Source organism: Moschus berezovskii, chromosome 13 (assembly GCF_049115385.1).
Source record: "Moschus berezovskii isolate FMDL1 chromosome 13, NW_MosBer_1.0, whole genome shotgun sequence".
NCBI classification, from domain to species: domain Eukaryota; kingdom Metazoa; phylum Chordata; class Mammalia; order Artiodactyla; family Moschidae; genus Moschus; species Moschus berezovskii.
The window spans coordinates 11,608,431-11,627,229 of NC_142472.1; the positions used below are offsets into that span (position 1 = coordinate 11,608,431).

General features: G+C 46.2%; 1 protein-coding gene across 1 annotated transcript in view; it reads left to right on the forward strand.

The window, feature by feature from the left end:
• Positions 1–18,799, forward strand: part of SLC15A1 (solute carrier family 15 member 1) — a 47,777-nt gene that overhangs the window by 10,521 nt on the left and 18,457 nt on the right. Inside the window, exons 2-9 of the mRNA XM_055426589.2 lie at positions 7,463–7,479; positions 8,183–8,264; positions 8,383–8,524; positions 9,437–9,556; positions 12,264–12,363; positions 13,131–13,221; positions 15,448–15,531; positions 18,082–18,164. Of these exons, the coding sequence (XP_055282564.1) occupies positions 7,463–7,479; positions 8,183–8,264; positions 8,383–8,524; positions 9,437–9,556; positions 12,264–12,363; positions 13,131–13,221; positions 15,448–15,531; positions 18,082–18,164 (719 nt within the window). The remainder of the gene's footprint in view (positions 1–7,462; positions 7,480–8,182; positions 8,265–8,382; positions 8,525–9,436; positions 9,557–12,263; positions 12,364–13,130; positions 13,222–15,447; positions 15,532–18,081; positions 18,165–18,799) is intronic.

Here is an 18,799-nt window from a genome sequence, read left to right on the forward strand (position 1 = left end):
GTCACCATCGTCCTGGTAAATAGAGGACGGAGCTCAGAAATGGGGATTGAAGAGCGAAGGCCAGACTCACATCATCGGAGCTGATCACCTGGATGGGAACGCTGCCTAATGCCTGACGGCTGCTTAATGCCAGCCCCCTCCTGTGATGCTGGGCAATGAGTGACTGGCCTCCAAATGGTATCCCGGGAGGGCTTGCAGGTGCAGGCAACTGCCTCCACCCTCGGAGTTTCTGATTCCATGTGTCTGTGATGCACCCAAGAAGTTGCATGTCCATTGAATTCCCAGGAGCTTCTGCTGGCGGTGGTGGTCTCGGGCTCACCCTTTGAGAACTGCTGCACTGGAGAGTTTTTGAATGTTCCTTTAACCCCTGCAGCCACTCACATGGTCACACACTATACTGCTGCCCATTTGAGAGCAGTTTGACTGAAAGTCAGTGCTTGTCAGTGGCTTATTTTTGAGAAGTCTGACTTTTCTCTGTCCACAACTTCCTCATCCCACGACCTAATTCCCCCATTGACATCATAAGGACCTTCTGATTTGATCAATGAGAGCACCCCTGGAGGGGACGGCCTCTTTCTTCAAGGGCCACCTCTCTCCCCTGCCAGGGTTCCCATGGCAAAGTCTTGTCCGTATTTTCAAGTCAGTCCATGCCAAACATCCACCCACACTACCCAGATGTTTTCCTGGGATGCAATTAATAACAAACTTCATTCATGTAGGTTCAATCTTATCAACCAACTGGCAAAGAAAGTGTTAGCACTTCTAGATCAAGGAATGGAGAATCCGGTGGTTGAGTGCTTTGACCAGATTCTCATGTCTGGAAGGAACATCTCCAAGCTGATTTCAAAGCCCCATGTCCTTCCACCAACTGGCTGCAGAGGCAACGTTGTAAGAGGCGTTCTCGCCTCACCTCCAAAGCTGCTTCTGCTAGGAGTGAGGCTAAGTGTGTTCTAGCAGGGCTATTGTGTTTGCTGGGGTCTCATGTGACTGATTTGGGGAGGCATATAGACAGCCTACAAGAGCCATCATCAAGGAAACTCATGTTTATTCTTGGTTTATAGAACAAATTTCAGACACCCTTATTCCTGACAGCAGTCCTGTAAGGCAACAGCCCCACTTTAGAGACAGGTAATAAAGAGTCAGTAACCTGCAGGAGCAGGGTGACAATATACAGCCTTGAATTGATGCTTTTGAACTGTGGTGATGAAGAAGACTCTTGAGAGTCCCTTGGATGGTAAGGAGATCAAACCAGTCCATCCTAAAGAAAATCAGTCCTGAATATTCACTGGAAGGACTGATGCTGAAGCTGAAACTCTAATACGTTGGCCACCTGATGCGAAGAACTAACTCATTTGAAAAGACCCTGATGCTGGGAAAGATTGAAGGCAGGAGGAGAAGGCACGACAGAGGATGAGATAGTTGGAAGGCGTCACCAACTCAATGGACATGAGTTTGAGTAAACTCCAGGAGCTGGTGATGGACAGGGAGGCCTGGCATGCTGCATTCCATGGGGTCGCAAAGAGTCGGACACAACTAAGCAACTGAACTGAACTGAACCTGCAGAAATTAGCTGAGCAATTAATTACAGATTCTGCCAAATCCCATTAAGAAGGCAGGTGCCACGTACAGACTCCTAAGCCTCAGATAGAAAATTTGCTTAAGGAAAAAAAAAATGATAAAAAGGAAATTTTGCCAACAAATAAAACTTGGTAGGAAGTTTGAGTCTTTAGATCTATGTAAATAGTGATGAAACCTGTGTCTCCTGCATTGCAGGCAGATAGATTCTTTAACATCTGAGCCACCAGGGAAGCCCCCAAAAGTGAAAGTATTAGTCACTCAGTTGTGTCTGATTCTTTGTGAGTCACCAGGCTCCTCTGTCCATGGGATTCTCCAGGCAAGAAGACTGGCATGACCATTCCCTTCTCCAGGGGATCTTCCCAACCCAGGTCTCCTGCATTGCAGGCAGGCAGATTCTTTACCGTCTGAGCCACCAGGAAAGCCCATGTAAACAGTGATTAGACCTACATCTGCAGAGATTGAGACAAACCCATGTGTATGAGTTTCTTATGGCTGCTGTAACAAATCGTCACAAACTTAGTGGCTTAAAACAACACAGATTTATTGTCTTAGAGCTTGGGAGGTCAGAAGTCTGACACGGGGTAAAATCAAGGTATGAGCAGGCTTCTCTGTTTCCTTGTCCTTTCAGCTTCTAGAGATCACCGATTTCCTTGGCTTGTGGTGGCCTTCCAGCAGTTGGCCGTCATCCCGACCTCTGCTTCCGTCTTCATGTCTCCTCCTTTAACTCTTTTAAAGACCCTTTTGATTACAGCGGAGCTCTCAGATGATCCCAGATAAATGCCTGCCCTCAAGGTCTTTGGCTGAATCACTCCTGCCAGGTCCCTTTTGCTGTGGCAGGAAACATATCCACATGACCCTGGGGATCAGGAATGTGGACATCTTTGTGGGACCGAAGTTCTGCCCCCCACACCATGCGACTTCAGAAATGTCATCCTCAATAAATCATGCAGTGTTTAATCTTTCCCTTGATTTCCCTCTCAGCGATGATAGGGAACACTTTCCTCTGCCTGCAGGAGCAAGCTTCTCTCTATATTCCGCAAAGATGCCTCGTCCCCTCCCTTCCCAAGTCCGAATCCTAGAAAAGCACCCTTTACACCCATCGTGTTAACGAGGGAGTTACTAGTTTCTAAGTAATAAAATAGCCTAGTTAGGGTTTCCATCCCAAAGTGGTTCAAAACGTGGAACGTGCTTCGTTAGGTACTCGGCTATAGTCACCTTCATGGCAAGGTTCCATTAACGAGGGGGAAGCAGCCGTGTGTCTTTCTTGGGTTTTCCTGCTGTCCCCAAAAGTCAGTGATCATAGAAGTTTATGATGTGCATTTATTTTACCAAATTCTGTAGCCAAAAGAGAATGAAAAGCACTGCTAGGCTTAGGATAACAACAAGGGCCGGCACTGATTCCACAATTACTATGTGCCTGGGGCTAAGCTGTTTTACTCGGATCTGTAATTAAAACCAAGTGACCTATGAGTGATGCGAGAAACAACGGACCACTCGAATACGCCGATGAGATTTACTGTCAGAATATCAATGATAGACATAACTGTACCGAAGTAAACAGAATCTGGCAACAGTTGAAATTTGATTTCAAGTGTTTGAGCACTTGAGCTTCCTCAGCCAGCAGCCCTGAGAGGACACAAGTGTATTAATTAAATGCTAACTGCAGTGTTCTATCCATCCATTACATCTGAATTCTATGAAAGAAGAGCTTAGCAACCTCTACCCCACAGCAATAAAAGTGGTTCCTTGGAACACAGGGCTTTCAGAAAATAAAAGGTATTCTGAGTGACGACTGGGTACTCAGCCTCAGATTTTCACCTGAGTGGGTGTAGGAATTTCGTTTTCCATAACGCAGTTTGGGTGTGATGGTTGTGGTAACAAGGTTTAATGTTTCTTTTCTGTAACCCTATTCATGTGTGAACTAAACAAAACCTTTGCCGATGTTAAGTCATTCAGTCATGTCCAACTCTTTGCAACCCCGAGGACTATACAGTCCATGGAATTCTCCAGGCCAGAATACTGGAGTGGGTAGCCATTCCCTTCTCCAGGGATCTTCCCAACCTAGGGATCGGACCCAGGTGTCCTGCATTGCAGGCAGATTCTTTACCAGCTGAGCCACCGGGGAAGCCTGTGCTAAATAATGTTCAGCCAAAAGTTTACAGGTGTTACCCTGGCTCGGCAAAGTCTTCCCTGCAAACCAACATTTATGACAAGTGTGTGAACACCATGAATGGAGCAAAGCTCCAGGCTGTCTCTGTCATCCGGGTGTTCACACCCTCCTCCTGCTTTTCTCTAGAAGGCCCATCGCAAGAACCAACCTGACCTCTGGTGTGGACGAACCTCCACACCACTTTGTTTGGTCTTTGGGATGCATTGGTAAGGCCATATTATCTGAAGTCTTAAGTAGGCGGAGCATTGTACAGCCCTGCCAGGTCTCCAAGAAGACGGAGCAAAGAAACGGGCAGGCTTCGAATACAGCCGACAGGCTTATCCCATGGAGCTCTGCAAAAGCCTCTTCCTGGGAGGTCCTTTGATCTCACAGCAGAGTGGGCCTATCCCCACTCTGGGGATGAAACACGGCAGCATGCAGTCTGGGGGTGAAACATGGCTTGTTTATCCCCCAGGGTCCCATCAGGAAACAGTTGGCATACTCAAAAAGACATTTAGATGGGGGTGGGGGCCAGGGCGCAGGGCTCCCTAAGTGACGGCGCGTACCCAGAGTGGGGGCCTTACCACTCCCACCAGTAGGAAGTGGTGCAGGGCCAGGACAGAAACCTAGAAGGAGAGAGAGGACCCACGTCGGGGGCGGAGCGGCTGGCCCCTGAGGATTCAGCATCTGAAGTGGCAGGGGAGGAAAATGTGCTGACCCTCTGACCTCCCACCACCACCCCCCTGGGCCCAAACCATGTGGGGATTGGGAAGACATGGGGGCACTGATGAAACCCACCAGGTCAGCCTCACAGGCTCCAAGAGTCCAGGTTCACCGACATCAGCCCCTCCTGATGGAACTTCGGAGTGAAGCAGCCAGGATGTGAGCACAGTCCTTGAGGACCGGAGTGGCTGCTTCTTCAGGATGTGTATTCACTCAGCAGACATTCGGTTTCCAGTCTGTGAAAAGCACCATGTGAGGGGCCGAGGGTGCTGTAATCGTAGCAGTGTCCCCTGGAGGAGGCATCGAGCCGGGGCCGGGGCTTCCCCCATGGACTCTCAGCCAACCTAGGAGGAGGTGGGATTCCCGCCACCTGACAGGCAGGCTGCGTGCGTGCAGAGGTGGTGGGCTCGCCCAGGGGCGTGGGGGAATGGGGTCAGCAACAAGACTAGGATCCCATTCCCATCGACCTCACGCCGTGCTCCTCACCTGTTGCCCCCGAGAACAGCCCCTTCCTACAAGAAAGTCTAACTGGGGAGAAAACCAGTCCATCAACGGTGAAGAGTCTCCTTCCAGAACTTCCATCTCTCCCACCTTCAGAACAAGGACTAAGGTAGCATCACCGCGCTTAAGTGAAAGAGAAGTCACTCATTCGTGTCCGACTCTTTGCGACCCCCTGGACTGTAGCCTACCAGGCTTCTCCATCCATGGGATTTTCCAGGCAAGAGTACTGGAGTGGGTGGCCTTTTCCTTCTCCAGGGGATCTTCCCGACCCAGGGAGTGAACCCAGGTCTCCCGCACTGCGGGCAGACGCTTTACCCTCTGAGCCACCAGGGGGCGTCTAATGTGAGGCGGAGGAAGCATAGTTACTCACAGCCCAGCAGGACCGGCTTCTGGAAGGAAGGCCCCCTCTCCACGAGATGGGGGTGGTGGCCTGGAAGACCACGTGGTCCGGGCCGAGAAGGGGGTTCCTCAGACAGAGTTGCAGTTGTGTCTCGTGGGATGGGTCCCGGGACGAGCACATGATGAAAATACAAGGCAGCCAGTCGGAGAGGAAAGGCCTGGAACAGGGAAGGTGTAAGAGCTTGCAGTGGGGGCCGTGGGGGAGCCGCCAGCGAGCTGTTCAGCCTCTGTATCCAGTTCTCCACCCCCTGCCCCAGACACGGGCCCAGGAGCGTCCTGAGGTGCCCAGGGCTGGGATAAAATTTAGGTACTTAGATCAGGCAGGCAACTCGACTTCACAGTCTGCATGTAGTTAGCAGAAGACCATCCCCAGACCAGCAGCACTCACTGATGTGCCCTTGGGCTTTGTTAGAAATGCAAGCTCGGCAGACCTATTCCTCTTTATTAGAAATGCAGCCTACTCCTCAGATCTCCAGAGACAGCAGCTCTGGGCATGGGATCCAGAAACTGCTCTCTCAAGCCCTAGGGTTGGTTCTGAGGCAGGCTGCAGTTTGAGAACCTCTGCTCATAGGCTTGCCAGGTGGCACAGTGGTAAAGAATCTGCCTGCTAATGCAGGAGACACGGGAGATGTGGGTTCAATCCCTGACTGGGAAGATCCCCTGAAGTAGGAAATGGAAACCCATTCTAGTATTCTCGCTGGGAAAATTCTATGGACAGAGGAGTCTGGCAGGCTAGTCCATGGGGCCATGAGAAGTTGGATATGACACACAGACACAGCTGTGGAGTCACGGATCCCTAAGTCTGAGGATCATGACTCTAAGGAACTCGAAGCTGTGGTCAGTGGGGCTGGGGTGAGGGGGTGGAGAGGGGGTGTGTCCCCGGGGACAGAAGCATGTGAAATAGCACGCGACAGCCCCTGATAAATAGGGGCGGAGGTGTGTGGGGACAGGGGGCAGTGCAGGAGATGTTGCTGTTTGCTCACTCAGTCGTGTCTGACCCTGTGAACCCGTGGATGACAGCCTGCCAGGCAGGAGATTCAAGGACTTGGGCAAGACTCCAGGTGAGCTCTGGTCACAGTTCAGGGGAGACAGTGGGGCAGGGACAGAGGGGATGAGGGTACAGCTAAGGTTGAGAAGGCCGTCGGTGGCACCTGGTTTGTGCCAGCTTACCTGGATCCTCACCCATTTTCTTCCTGCTCTAAGTCCCTCTTCTGATGCTAAGCCCCTGCAGGGCGGTGGGTGCTGGAAAAGATGCTGGGGATACGGGGCTGGAGTCCCCGTGATTCTTCCGGCAGTGGGGAGGCGGCGATGGAAACTGTGGGTTATTGCCCTCTGGTTATGCAGGGCGGACAGGGAGGCGGGTTGGGCGTCTGGGAGCCTGTGTGCCTGGAGGGCTGGGCAGGAAGAAAGGCATTTTTAAGGCATTTTAAAATTAAACCTTGTTTTTTAGACGGAATGCTGTTGCACACTTAACAAGGCTTCCCTTGTGGCTCAGCTGGTAAAGAATCCGCCTGCCATGTGGAGAAGGGAAGGGCTACCCACTCCAGTACTCTGGCCTGGAGAATTCCATGGACAGTCCATGGGGTCGCAAAGAGTCGGACACAACTGAGCAAGTTTCACACACACACACACACACACTTCACAGACCACAGCCTAGTATATGAAGAAAGGCGGCTCGGGAACCAGGCGCAGATGGGATCGTCGCCACGTGTCAGGCGCGGGCCACGTTCTCTGTTTTCTCACCCTCACCCAAACCCCCTGGCCTCGTGAGCCCATGAAGGACATTCCAAAAGCTGGGGTCTTGTCCCGCGGGCGCCGGGCAGCCTTTGAAGCCTCTCAAGGAGTTAACGGTTGTGGTAGATCCTCTGAGTCTCTGGTTCTCCATCCTGACCACGCATTTGCCCTGATGAGGAGCTGATGAAAAGAAAATGCAGCTACCGGCCCAGCCCCGCTCAGCAAAGAGGCCGGGGCCCCAGGTCTGGACCGCAGATGGGGCCCGAGCACCGGGGACAACACCCCCAGTGGCCCTGCGGGCCGGAGGGGCTGAGCTCAGACTCAGCAAAAAGCGCTTGGCACACTCGCCTCTAACTGTGGCGCTTTGTTTTCTTTCAGGAATGTCCGTGCCAAAGGTGAGTCTCCTTCCCCTTCCCCGTGTGGCTTCATGATGTGAGCTGTAAGCTTTACAACCTGTTTCGCCCCTCATTTTCCCCAGCTGCGCCCCATTCACTGAACGTGCATCTAACATCCACCAGGGAACCATCCTGAGTCCCTGTGTGGCCTTTTCTTCTCCTTAGAAACTTCTGTGTGCAGGCATCCCTTGTGTTATCATGCTTCACAGAGACTGTTTCTGTACAAACTGGAGGTTTGTGGCAACCCTGTGTTGTCAGATGATGGTTAGCATTTTTCAGCAATAAGGCATTTTTTAATTAAGCATTGTTTTTTAGACATAATGCTATTGCACACTTAACAGACCACTTAACAGCATAGTGTAGACGTGACTTTCGTGTGCAACATAAAACCCAAAACTTTGTGTGACTTGTTTTATCACAGTTACTGTTTTACTGTGGTGATCTGGAACCAAACCCGCTATATCTCTGAGGTCTGCCTGTATAGCCCTTCTCAGGCTAACAATAAAACTGTAAAATTTCATTTCGTTGTTGTCGCTATGTAGAGTGTAAGGGAATAAAACATTTTTAATCCTGGATCCCACCTCTGGAGGGTCTCCGGTAAGTTACTAAACACACACCAGCTGCTTTCTGCTATTCATCCTCACTGATGATGCTTGACCAGGGAGGAGCTTGTTTCCAGACCAGACTGTTTTCTCTTTGTCAGAGCTGCTTCGGTTACCCCTTGAGCATCTTCTTCATCGTGGTCAATGAGTTCTGTGAAAGGTTCTCTTACTATGGAATGAGAGGTAACTCTTTGCGACACCCCTCACCCCCATTCCCATCCCCGGTCAATGAGGAGCCCGAGTTACCTCTGCCACTGCTCACCTCCTTGCCATCTCCTCCTCTGCCACCCTCTGCAAAAAGCAATCCTGATCCTGTACTTCCAACGTTTCTTGGGCTGGAACGACAACCTGGGCACCGCCATCTACCACACATTCGTTGCCCTGTGCTACCTGACGCCCATCCTCGGAGCTCTCATCGCCGACTCCTGGCTGGGGAAGTTCAGGTGAGTCGTGGCAGCTCTCTTGTTAATGAGCAAGCCGACGAGTAATGAAGATAAGCCTTGAGAGTTGGCATGGTGTGGGTTCGGGGCACGAAGAATTAGGGAACGTGAAAAACTCTGAGAAGAGGCCCCATTTCTGCTCATCTTCGTACGGCCAGAGTTCAGCAGTGGCCTGGCATTCAGCGGGGTGGATGCGAGTAGGATTGGTAGGCTTTTTGGCCTCCTGTCTCATGTTGAAATAGTAGCAGGAATATCGTCTGTTAATGGTGCATGAGGAATTAAGGGCTGGGAGAACAAAGAAGCTCCCTAAAAGCACCCCAGCAGCTGAAAGGCTCAAACTGCTAGACGGTGGGGCATGGGATGCTCAGCCAGTCGTGCAGGGAGAGGTCCAAGAGCACCCTCAGTGGTGGGGGTTGGGGGTAGTCCTCAGGAATTTTCCTTGGACTTAAAACAGAAGGAAGTAAAGGCTCTTCCAGCTGAAATGCATGAGGTGGGCAGAGGCAGGAATATTCACCATCTTGAAATAAGTCAGTATCATTCAAAATCAACCAATGGACCACTCCTGCCCAAGTGTTGTTACCAGATACACAATCCTGCTCTCTCACTGTTCAAAGATGCAGGTCCTCATTTTGATGGTTAGACATTGAGTCTTTCACATAGTTCAAAGAGAAAACAGATCTTCCTTCTCCCCAGGCTCCTCTAGCCACAACTTTGCTCAACCCCTACATGTTGGGGGCCAAATTCTTCAGCAGGATGCCTTTCAAAGGGGTATCCAGTTATCGTCCTGATTTGAGAAACAAGGACAGTCGTAATTGGGCTTTTGAAAACTGGAAGCAGAGGCCTTTATGCGCTGGCGTCGGAAGTGGACGGTCCTTGTGCAATTGACTTGGATTCTCTTGACCTCTTTTAACACAGGACAATCGTGTCGCTGTCCGTCGTCTACACCATTGGGCAGGTAGTCATTGCTGTGAGCTCAATTAATGACCTCACGGACTTCAACCATGATGGAACCCCGGACACTATTTCTGTGCATGTGTGAGTTGACGTTACCTGTGACCCTGCCCCCACCTTCTCACCAGCTGCTTGTTTGGTGCTCTGATTTTTGTTTTTAATGTTTAAATTGAGGTGTGGTTGATTTACAGTGTTGTGTTAGTTTCTGATGCGCAGCAAAGTGATTCCATTATACACATATTCTTATTCATATTTTTTTCACTATGGTTTATTACAAGATATCAATACAGTTCCTATATAGTAGGACTTTGTTATCTGTTTCATGTATAGTAGTTTATATCTGCTACCCCCAAACTCCTATTTTATCCCTTCTCCCTTTACTGATCTAATTTTTAATCATTTTCCTTGAAATTTTGGACTTCCTAGCTGGCACTAGTGGTAAAGAACCCAGCTGAAAATGCAGGAGACATTAGAGATGTGGGTTCGATCCCTGGGTCAGGAAGATCCCCAGCGGAGGTCATGGCAGCCCACTCCAGTATTCTTGCCTGGAGAATCCCACGGAAAGAGGAGCCTGGTGGGCTAGAGTTCATAGGGTTGCCAAGAGTCAGAGACTGACTGAAGGAACTTAGCACACAGCATACTTGAAACTTCACCCTAAGTGGAAGGAAAACTTCCCTTCCTCATCAACGTAGAGAGAGGTATTTAACTGACTCAGCATTGGGTCTTCAGGACGTAACTGTCCTAACCGTCGTCTGGAGTCACTGCTCACTTGGAGGCTTGGCGTCTTGGGTGCACCTCCCATGAGTCATGGTCAGCGCACAGGATGTTTGTGTTCATCTCTGTCTTCCCTGGAGGGGCGCTGACCACTTGCACCCTGATCCTCGGTTTCCCCGGGTTTCCTCAAGACTCTGTACCTTCCATTTTCAGTCTTGTACCACGTCTCTGCTCATTTTTCAGTAATTCAGTTTGTTCCAGTCTGATGTTCTGCTTTCTTGATGAAAAGTACTATGGACACCAGCTCCCCTATGAGATGAATTTCCCTTCACAGCAGTCTGGCCTAGCAGACAAGTTGTAAAGATTTATTTCACTTCCTGGTCTTTCACTTTGGTTCCTGGATCTATAGTTAAACCATCTAATGGGTTAGGAAAATACCATGGAAATTCAAATTAGTATCTGCAGTATCTTGTGTTTCTGGTTTGTTGGTCAATCAGATTGCCTTTCAGACTAGTCCCTGGATGTGACATGCATGGGACTAGTGTTGGAGGAGGGCAGTAGGTATAAATTCAGCCCACAGCTCAGACTCCCAGGGTCTGTGTCCCACAGACGAGCTGTAAGACCTGGGCCAACATATCTCGTCCATGCCTCAAATTTCTAATCTACAATATCAATTAAGAACATGTACTTTGGTGCCAGGCTGTATGGGTTCAAGTTCTGCCTGTGCCTCTTGCTTATTGTATGACCTTCAGCAAGTTTTCACCTCTGTGCCCAGGTGTCCTCATTTGTAATAATATCTGCCTGTATATTAATCCAGTGGAGAACCTGGAACACTGCCTGGCAGGTAGTACATACGTAAGAAAGCTTAGTGACTAATTTTACTTTGTGAGGATAGTACTGAAACCCTGCTGAGAGTGGAGGGTATATAATATTCGATTGGCTATGTTTTTGTTGTCCTTTAAAATGCTTGGAGTGATACCACCAAATACAAGTTGTTTTAAGAGGCAAATAGACTGAAAGAGATGCATCTGCTGATTAATCCAGGAAGAAAGACATGGTTTAAAAAAAAATTTTTTTTTTAATTTTTAAAAAATTCTTGCTATGTGGAGTATCATCCTTGACTTTATCTGTTTCATAAAATATTTTTAGCATTTTAAAGCAATATTAACAACCAAGAAAATATGGAATAAGCACTTATAAAATCTGAAATTTATAGTGAGTACAGGCTCAGTCAATTCAGTTGTGTCTGACTCTTCACAGCCCCATGGACTGTAGCCCACCAGGCTCTTCTGTCCCTGGGATTCTCTAGGCAAAATACTGGAGTGGGTTGCCATTCCCTCCTCCAGGGGCTTTTCGCAACCCAGGGATCAAACCCATGTCTCTTATGTCTCCTGCATTGACAGATGGGTTCTTTACCACTAGCACCACCTGGGAAGTTCAAAATTTGTAGCAACCTATTGTAAATCTAACAAAACTAAAAATGTGGTTTGGTAGATTCTATGAGTTGTTTTCTTCAATTCAGGAGGTAAAACACAAGTAACTTGAAAAATACAAAAGTAAAATTTAAAGATAGTATTTAATCCCTTTTATTATGATGATCTCTTTATTATAAAAAGTTATAATAATAAACCTTTTGCTCTACTTTTTTTTCAGTCTTCTGTACTTTATAAACAAGTTAAGCTCCTACTACATAAACTGCTATTCTGCTTTGCAATTAAATCATGTTTTCTAAAGTCTCCTAACGACTGTTTCAAGTCTATTATGACTGTATCAGAGACTGTGCTTAAAATTTCACTTACACATTCTTTAGCTAAAAATCATAACGTTACAAAAGAATTCCATACATAAATCTTTGTTCCATACCCAAATCATTGCTTTAAATTTTCTAGATAAAGGTATGGATTTGAAGGTCCTTGAGTTCAAATTTCATTCAATTGTCAAGACTGCATTCCTGTGAACTGTCTTCTCATACAGGTTGAATCCCTTCTGTGTGCCTGGTCACCTTAGGGAAATTAGGGGAAAGAGAAGCTCCTCCTTCTAAGGATCTCACGTTTTGGAATCCCCACCTCTTTCCCAGGGCGCTCTCCATAATTGGCCTGGTCCTGATCGCTCTGGGTACCGGAGGGATAAAGCCTTGCGTGTCTGCCTTTGGCGGAGATCAGTTTGAAGAGGGCCAGGTAAGCACATGTGCCTCCACTGAAACCACATCAGTTCAGTTCAGTTCAGTTCAGTTCAGTCGCTCAGTCGTGTCCGACTCTCTGCGACCCCATGAATCACAGCACGCCAGGCCTCCCTGTCCATCACCAACTCCCGGAGTTCACTCAAACTCATGTCCACAGAGTCGGCGATGCCATCCAGCCATCTCATTCTCCGTCGTCCCCTTCTCCTCCTGCCCCCAACCTTTCCCAGCATCAGAGTCTTTTCCAGTGAGTCAACTCATCGCATGAGGTGGCCAAAGTATTGCAGTTTCAGCTTTAGCATCAGTCCCTCCAGTGAACATCCAGGATTGATCTCCTTTAGAATGGACTGGTTGGATCTCCTTGCAGTATAAGGGACTCTCAAGAGTCTTCTCCAACACCACAGTTCAAAAGCATCGATTCTTCGGCGATCAGCTTTCTTCACAGTCCAACTCTCACATCCATACATGACCACGGGAAAAACCATTGCCTTGACTAGATGGACCTTGGTTGGCAAAGTAATGTCTCTGCTTTTTAATATACTATCAAGGTTGGTCATAACTTTCCTTCCAAGCACATCAAGGATTATAAACACCCAGGAATCAGATCCCAGCGACACAAAGTGTGTTCTCCATTGGAGGCTGTTCGGGTACACATGACAGCAAGACACTGACCAAAGCTAGGTTCAAAGTCAAGTCCAATCATCAGCTACAGTTGACCCTTTGCTATCTAGCCAAAGTCACCATACCTTATCCTTTCTATTACAGGAAAAGCAAAGGAACAGATTTTTTTCCATCTTTTATTTGGCCATTAATGCTGGAAGTTTGCTTTCTACTATCATCACCCCCATGCTCAGAGGTAAAAATATGTATATATATCTGAAATGGACCTTGGTTATTCCTTTTTATTTTTTAATTGTAAAGAGAAGTCAGGTGGAAAGGTTGAGAATTTGTTGGTTTGTTTGTCCCTCAATTCTCTCATAACATTTCAGCCATCATATACATGCTGGAGGACTCAGTGAAATCCAGACTGCTTTTCTTTCAGGGTTTATCTCCTTTTCTAATCTTATTAGAATCCCTTATCCTAGAGACCCCTGCAGAATCTAAACTATTAGCATGGCAATCGATTTTTCTATACTATTTTTTTTTTATTTGAATTTATTTATTTTTCATGGGAGGGTAATCACTTTACAATATTGTGTTAGTTTCTGTCATATAACAACATGAATCAGCCATAAGTATACATATGTCCCATCCCTCTCAAACCTCCCTCCCACCTCCCACCCTATCCCACCCTGATTTTTCCATATTATTGTTAATACAAACTTCTTATTTATGGTAAAAGCTAAGACAAGAGAGGCTATTTGGAAACGAAACTGGGTAGGCCAGAGTTGACATTTTTGCCTTCAGACCTCGCTCCCCAGTGACATTCAGTGAGTCAGGAAGAATTTAGCAGGCTCGGTTTTATTCTTTGTTTTCCTGTCATCTTCTTTCCTTTTGCCTTATCATCTTCTACTACATTTCTAAAAGAACTGCCCCCAAGAAAGACAAAGAGGTAACAGCGAGGTAACAGCTATCCACAGCACCCATGTCTTTGTGCTTGCCTGCACTCCACTAAGAGTTTATGAATTTCCCACGTGGAAGGAAATATCTGGGGACAAACGAGACCAAAATAGGTGTCCATTTCGGTGTGTCCATACCTCGAATCATAATGAATTATGGAAGAAGATAATTCATGGGGTTAATGTATTTCTGCCTGGAGTAGTACTTTGAAGATGATATTTAAATCTCATTCTAACTTGTTCTGCATGAACATTTACTAGCTTTTATTCTTACATTATGTTTCCCTACCTCCCCTAACCTCCTCCACCTCCAGGTTCTACTATATTCTAGAATGTGCTGTGCATGTTTGAATTGGAGAATGTATAATAGGATAATTGTTAAAGGAAAATCATGGCTCTTGTACAAATATAAAATGAATGTTTTACAAAGATTTTATGTAACTTATTAGTCAGTGAGGGAACTGGAAAACTGCTGCAATCAGTTTAAATAAGGATTTGACTGAGATTTATGCTCTTTACTGGGTGGGGACATTATTTTGCATTGTTGTGAATAGGAATTGCTTGTACAGTCATGAGCAGGAAACATTGGCATGACTACAGTTTTCTGCCTAGTCAACTCTTTTTTCTCTGCAGAACTGTGAAATGGCTGATCAAAGACAAAGCCAAACCCTTTTAGGATCAGATGATTCCTGGAGGCTGCAGTCATTTCTGTTGCCCCTTCCAGAGTCTATTTTTTTTCCCTACCAACCCTAGGATTTCAGAGCTAAAATAGATCTTCAGTCAGGAGTTGGGAGACTATGGCCCACAGGCCAAATTCAGAAATCTGGACAAAGCCATCAATGTGTGTATTATCTGTGGCTGGCTTCACCCTACAAAGGCAGGGCTGAGTAGGTAGGACAGGTCTACAGCCTAGAAGATTTACTGACTCTTCACAGAAAAGTTTATTGATCCCTGCCCTGGGTGATCTAGTTGTTTTCTTTTTAAAATTTAATTTAGTTCAATTTTTATTTGGCCATGTCACATGGCCTGAGGGATCTTGTTTCCCTGACCAGGGATCGACCCTGTGCCCCCTGCAGTAGAAGTGCAGTGTCTTAACCACTAGGCCACCAGGGAAATTCCTAACTGTTTTCTAACTGGCATGAATTCAGGGGCATACAATCCTGATTTTCCAGGGTCCTTTGATTTTACTTTCTGAGTCCCACTTTCTTCAGGTTATTGTATCCAGGTCCTTTTCATCTCCCCTCCTAAGTCAGTCCACAGAACATAAGGGTTCCCACTGACTTTGGCTTCGCTGGTATTAGACATCTATTTAGAGGCTACGGTTAGAATCTCCCTCTATCTCCTGCTATTTCTGCTACAAAGCTGCTTTACTTAGCTGGCAATGACATCAGTAAGACAAATAAGTAAGTCTAGAAAATTAAATGAAAGCAATGTGTAATTACCAGTTAAGGATCTTTAAAAAACTGAAATAAATGAGTACTACCATTGCCATAATGAATTTTAATCTTGTCACTTCCCCCCAGTTCAAGTATGCGGAATTCACAGTAAGCAAGCTTGTTACCCCCTGGCCTTTGGGGTTCCCGCTGCACTCATGGCTGTATCTCTGAGTAAGTAGAAGTCAATTGGATTAATGCAGTCCTGTGGTCAAGTCAGGCCCACACATAAACTGTTGTGACCAACTTTTAAATTTTCATGTAACAAATTGTAATAGTGAGTAGCCCGAAGAATTGCCATCCCGTGTTAAACATACTGTGAGAATTCAAAGAAAGTAGAGTTGGCATATTGTTTCAGAGAGAATAGGATGAAAAAAAGAGTCTACAGGAAAAGGGATCTCTTGACTGGGACATTTAAGGATTTAAAACTATTTATGCAGATTAAGAGGAAGGTATTTTAAGATTAAGATAGAATCTGCTGGACTAGGTGAACCTATGACTGAAAGCTTTTTTCATCATCGACAACTCGCCTAAGACACGGTAACCTGCTCCAACAATCATTTAAATACTTCTAAACAACCTGTTTTCTGAAATGTATCATCACTAAATGTTTCTGCATCTCCCTTCCCTCTGGGAGGAGTATGTGTGTACAGTAATTTGCACGTTAAGTTCTTGGCGTTGACTGCTTAGGAAGTGGGAAGTGTATTCCACAGAAGACAGTCCAATTTCAAAGATGGTAGATGTCTTCATTTCCTTGGGCTACCATAACAAAACACCACATACTGAGTAGCTTAAATAACAATTTATTATCTCACATTTGTGGGGGCTGGATTGAAGAAAATTAGCATTGAATGACAATACAAGTAAACCTCTCTTCCTTTAACTATAAAGAACACCCACAATCTGGCACATACTTGGAGATATGCTTGAGAGCTGGCACCTGTCAAAACTTCAAGCCTTCTTAAACTGACAAAAACAAACAGATCATCAAACAGTCCATCAGTGTTTTAAAATTACTGAGTTGTGGTGTTGGATAATCAGAAATCCTATCATAGGGATTGTTTTTCAGAATCTCTTCCAGAAAGACTTCTGCCCCCCCCCACCCAAGTTATTTTCACAATACTATGCCTCTTGAGAAACCTGTATGCAGGTCAGGAAGCAACAGTTAGAACTGGACATGGAACAACAGACTGGTTCCAAATAGGAAAAGGAGTACGTCAAAGCTGTATATTGTCACCATGCTTATTTAACTTATATGCAGAGTACATCATGAGGAACGCTGGGCTGGAAGAAGCACAAGCCAGAATCAAGATTGCCGGGAGAAATATCAATAACCTCAGATACACAGATGATACCACCCTTAGGGCAGAAAGTGAAGAGGAACTCAAAAGCCTCTTGATAAAAGTGAAAGAGGAGAGTGAAAAAGTTGGCTTGAAGCTCAACATTCAGAAAACTAAGATCATGGCATCTGGTCCCATCACTTCATGGGAAATAGATGGGGAAACAGCGGAAACAGTGTCAGACAATTTTGGGGGGCTCCAAAATCACTGCAGATGGTGATTGCAGCCATGAAATTAAAAGATGCTTACTCCTTGGAAGGAAAGTTATGACCAACCTAGATAGCATATTAAAAACCAGAGACATTACTTTGCCAACCAAGGTCTGTCTAGTCAAGGCTATGGTTTTTCCCGTGGTCATGTATGGATGTGAGAGTTGGACTGTGAAGAAAACTGAGCGCCAAAGAATTGATGCTTTTGAACTGTGGTGCTGGAGAAGACTCTTGAGAGTCCCTTGGACTGCAAGGAGATCCAACCAATCCATCCTAAGGAGACCAGTTCTTGGTGTTCATTGGAAAGACTGACGCTGAAGCTGAAACTCCAATACTTTGGCCACCTCATGCGAAGAGTTGAATCACTGGAAAAGACCCTGATGCTGGGAGGGATTGGGGGTAGGAGGAGAAGAGGACGACAGAGGATGAGATAGCTGGATGGCATCACCGACTCAATGGACATGAGGTTGAGTGAAATCCGGGAGTTGGTGATAGACAGGGCCTGGCGTGCTGTGATTCATGGGGTCGCAAAGAGTCGGACACGACTGAGCGACTGAACTGAACTGATGCATTTTCTAAGAAGGTCCATAAAAGAATGACCTCACTGAAAAAGTGCTTTTAACCTTCATAAAGCTGTAGCTGCAGATGCATAGATGGACAGATCTATTTCTGTCCCATGACCACAGAGTAAATTCTGCCATATGTGATTAAGTAAAAGTTTCAACAGATTAATTTCTATTTTTTGTCTGTATATCTGAAAAAAGAAGAAAAAACTTTCTCTTCTCATTGCAACCCGAGAAAATTAAAGCTGTGTTCTCTGCCCTTGTAGAATAAGGCATTAATCTGCTTTGTCAAAGCACTTATCCCTTTAAAGAGGAATAGGACTCACGCTCAAATAGCTGTACTGAGCGTCTGCAAGCTGCCCTGAGTTCTGGGAAGGAGATGGTATTAGGCTTCAGTGTTTGCATATGAAAACACAGTGTAGTATTTCTCAGAAGCCCCTGTGATTATTAGAGTCAGAAGCACTGTGGAACCTGGGAGAGAGGGAGGTAAACCGACCCTTTGAGTCATCCCAGTATTTCCAAAATAAGGTTGTAACTCAAATAAAAACACATGTCCCGGGTCATAGATAGTGCTGTCAAACACCTTGTTGACATGTCTTCTGCCCTCCCCAGTCGTGTTTGTCATTGGCAGTGGAATGTACAAGAAGTTCGAGCCCCAGGGTAACATCATGTCTAAAGTCGCCAGGTGCATTGGGGTAAGTATTTCAGTACTCCTCCCTATAAGTCACATTTCGTCACCACCACCACCCCCGCCCCCGAACCTTCTGCCTCCTTTAAATTAAATCTCCATGAACCTTTGACTTTGCTCTAAACGTTTTCTTGGTGGCCTTTACTCTTTTGATAAATTGAAGTTTCTTATAAAACTTACCAAATGGAAAAGGACACAAATAGAACTCAAAACGGGAGGGATGGAAAAATAGCTCTTGAACTTTTAAAATAAGATCAGCGGTGAAAGAGAAGCAAATCACAGGGACTGTTGGCTTCTTTAAAAATGACCAGCAACGTCTGCTGTTGGTCAGGGAGCAGTGGAACTAAGATGGAGAGGCCAGGTTTCGTAGTGTATATCCAGAGTGGAAGCGCAGACAGTGTCGGTGACCTTACTTTCAGGACTAAGGCCAAGAAAAGAACTTTTAAAAATGAACACAGCTTCACATTAGAAGATTGTAATTTTACTGAATGCTGCTCTGTAGGGAATCCAGAGACTGAAGTAGTAACAGTGTGATTTTGTTTACTGCAGCTCAAACACTCCCAGTTAGTGAGAGGTTAAAAATAAATTCACGTTAGGCCTTTAGCATCGTCATGACACATGTCTTCTCTCCTGAGTCTTCCA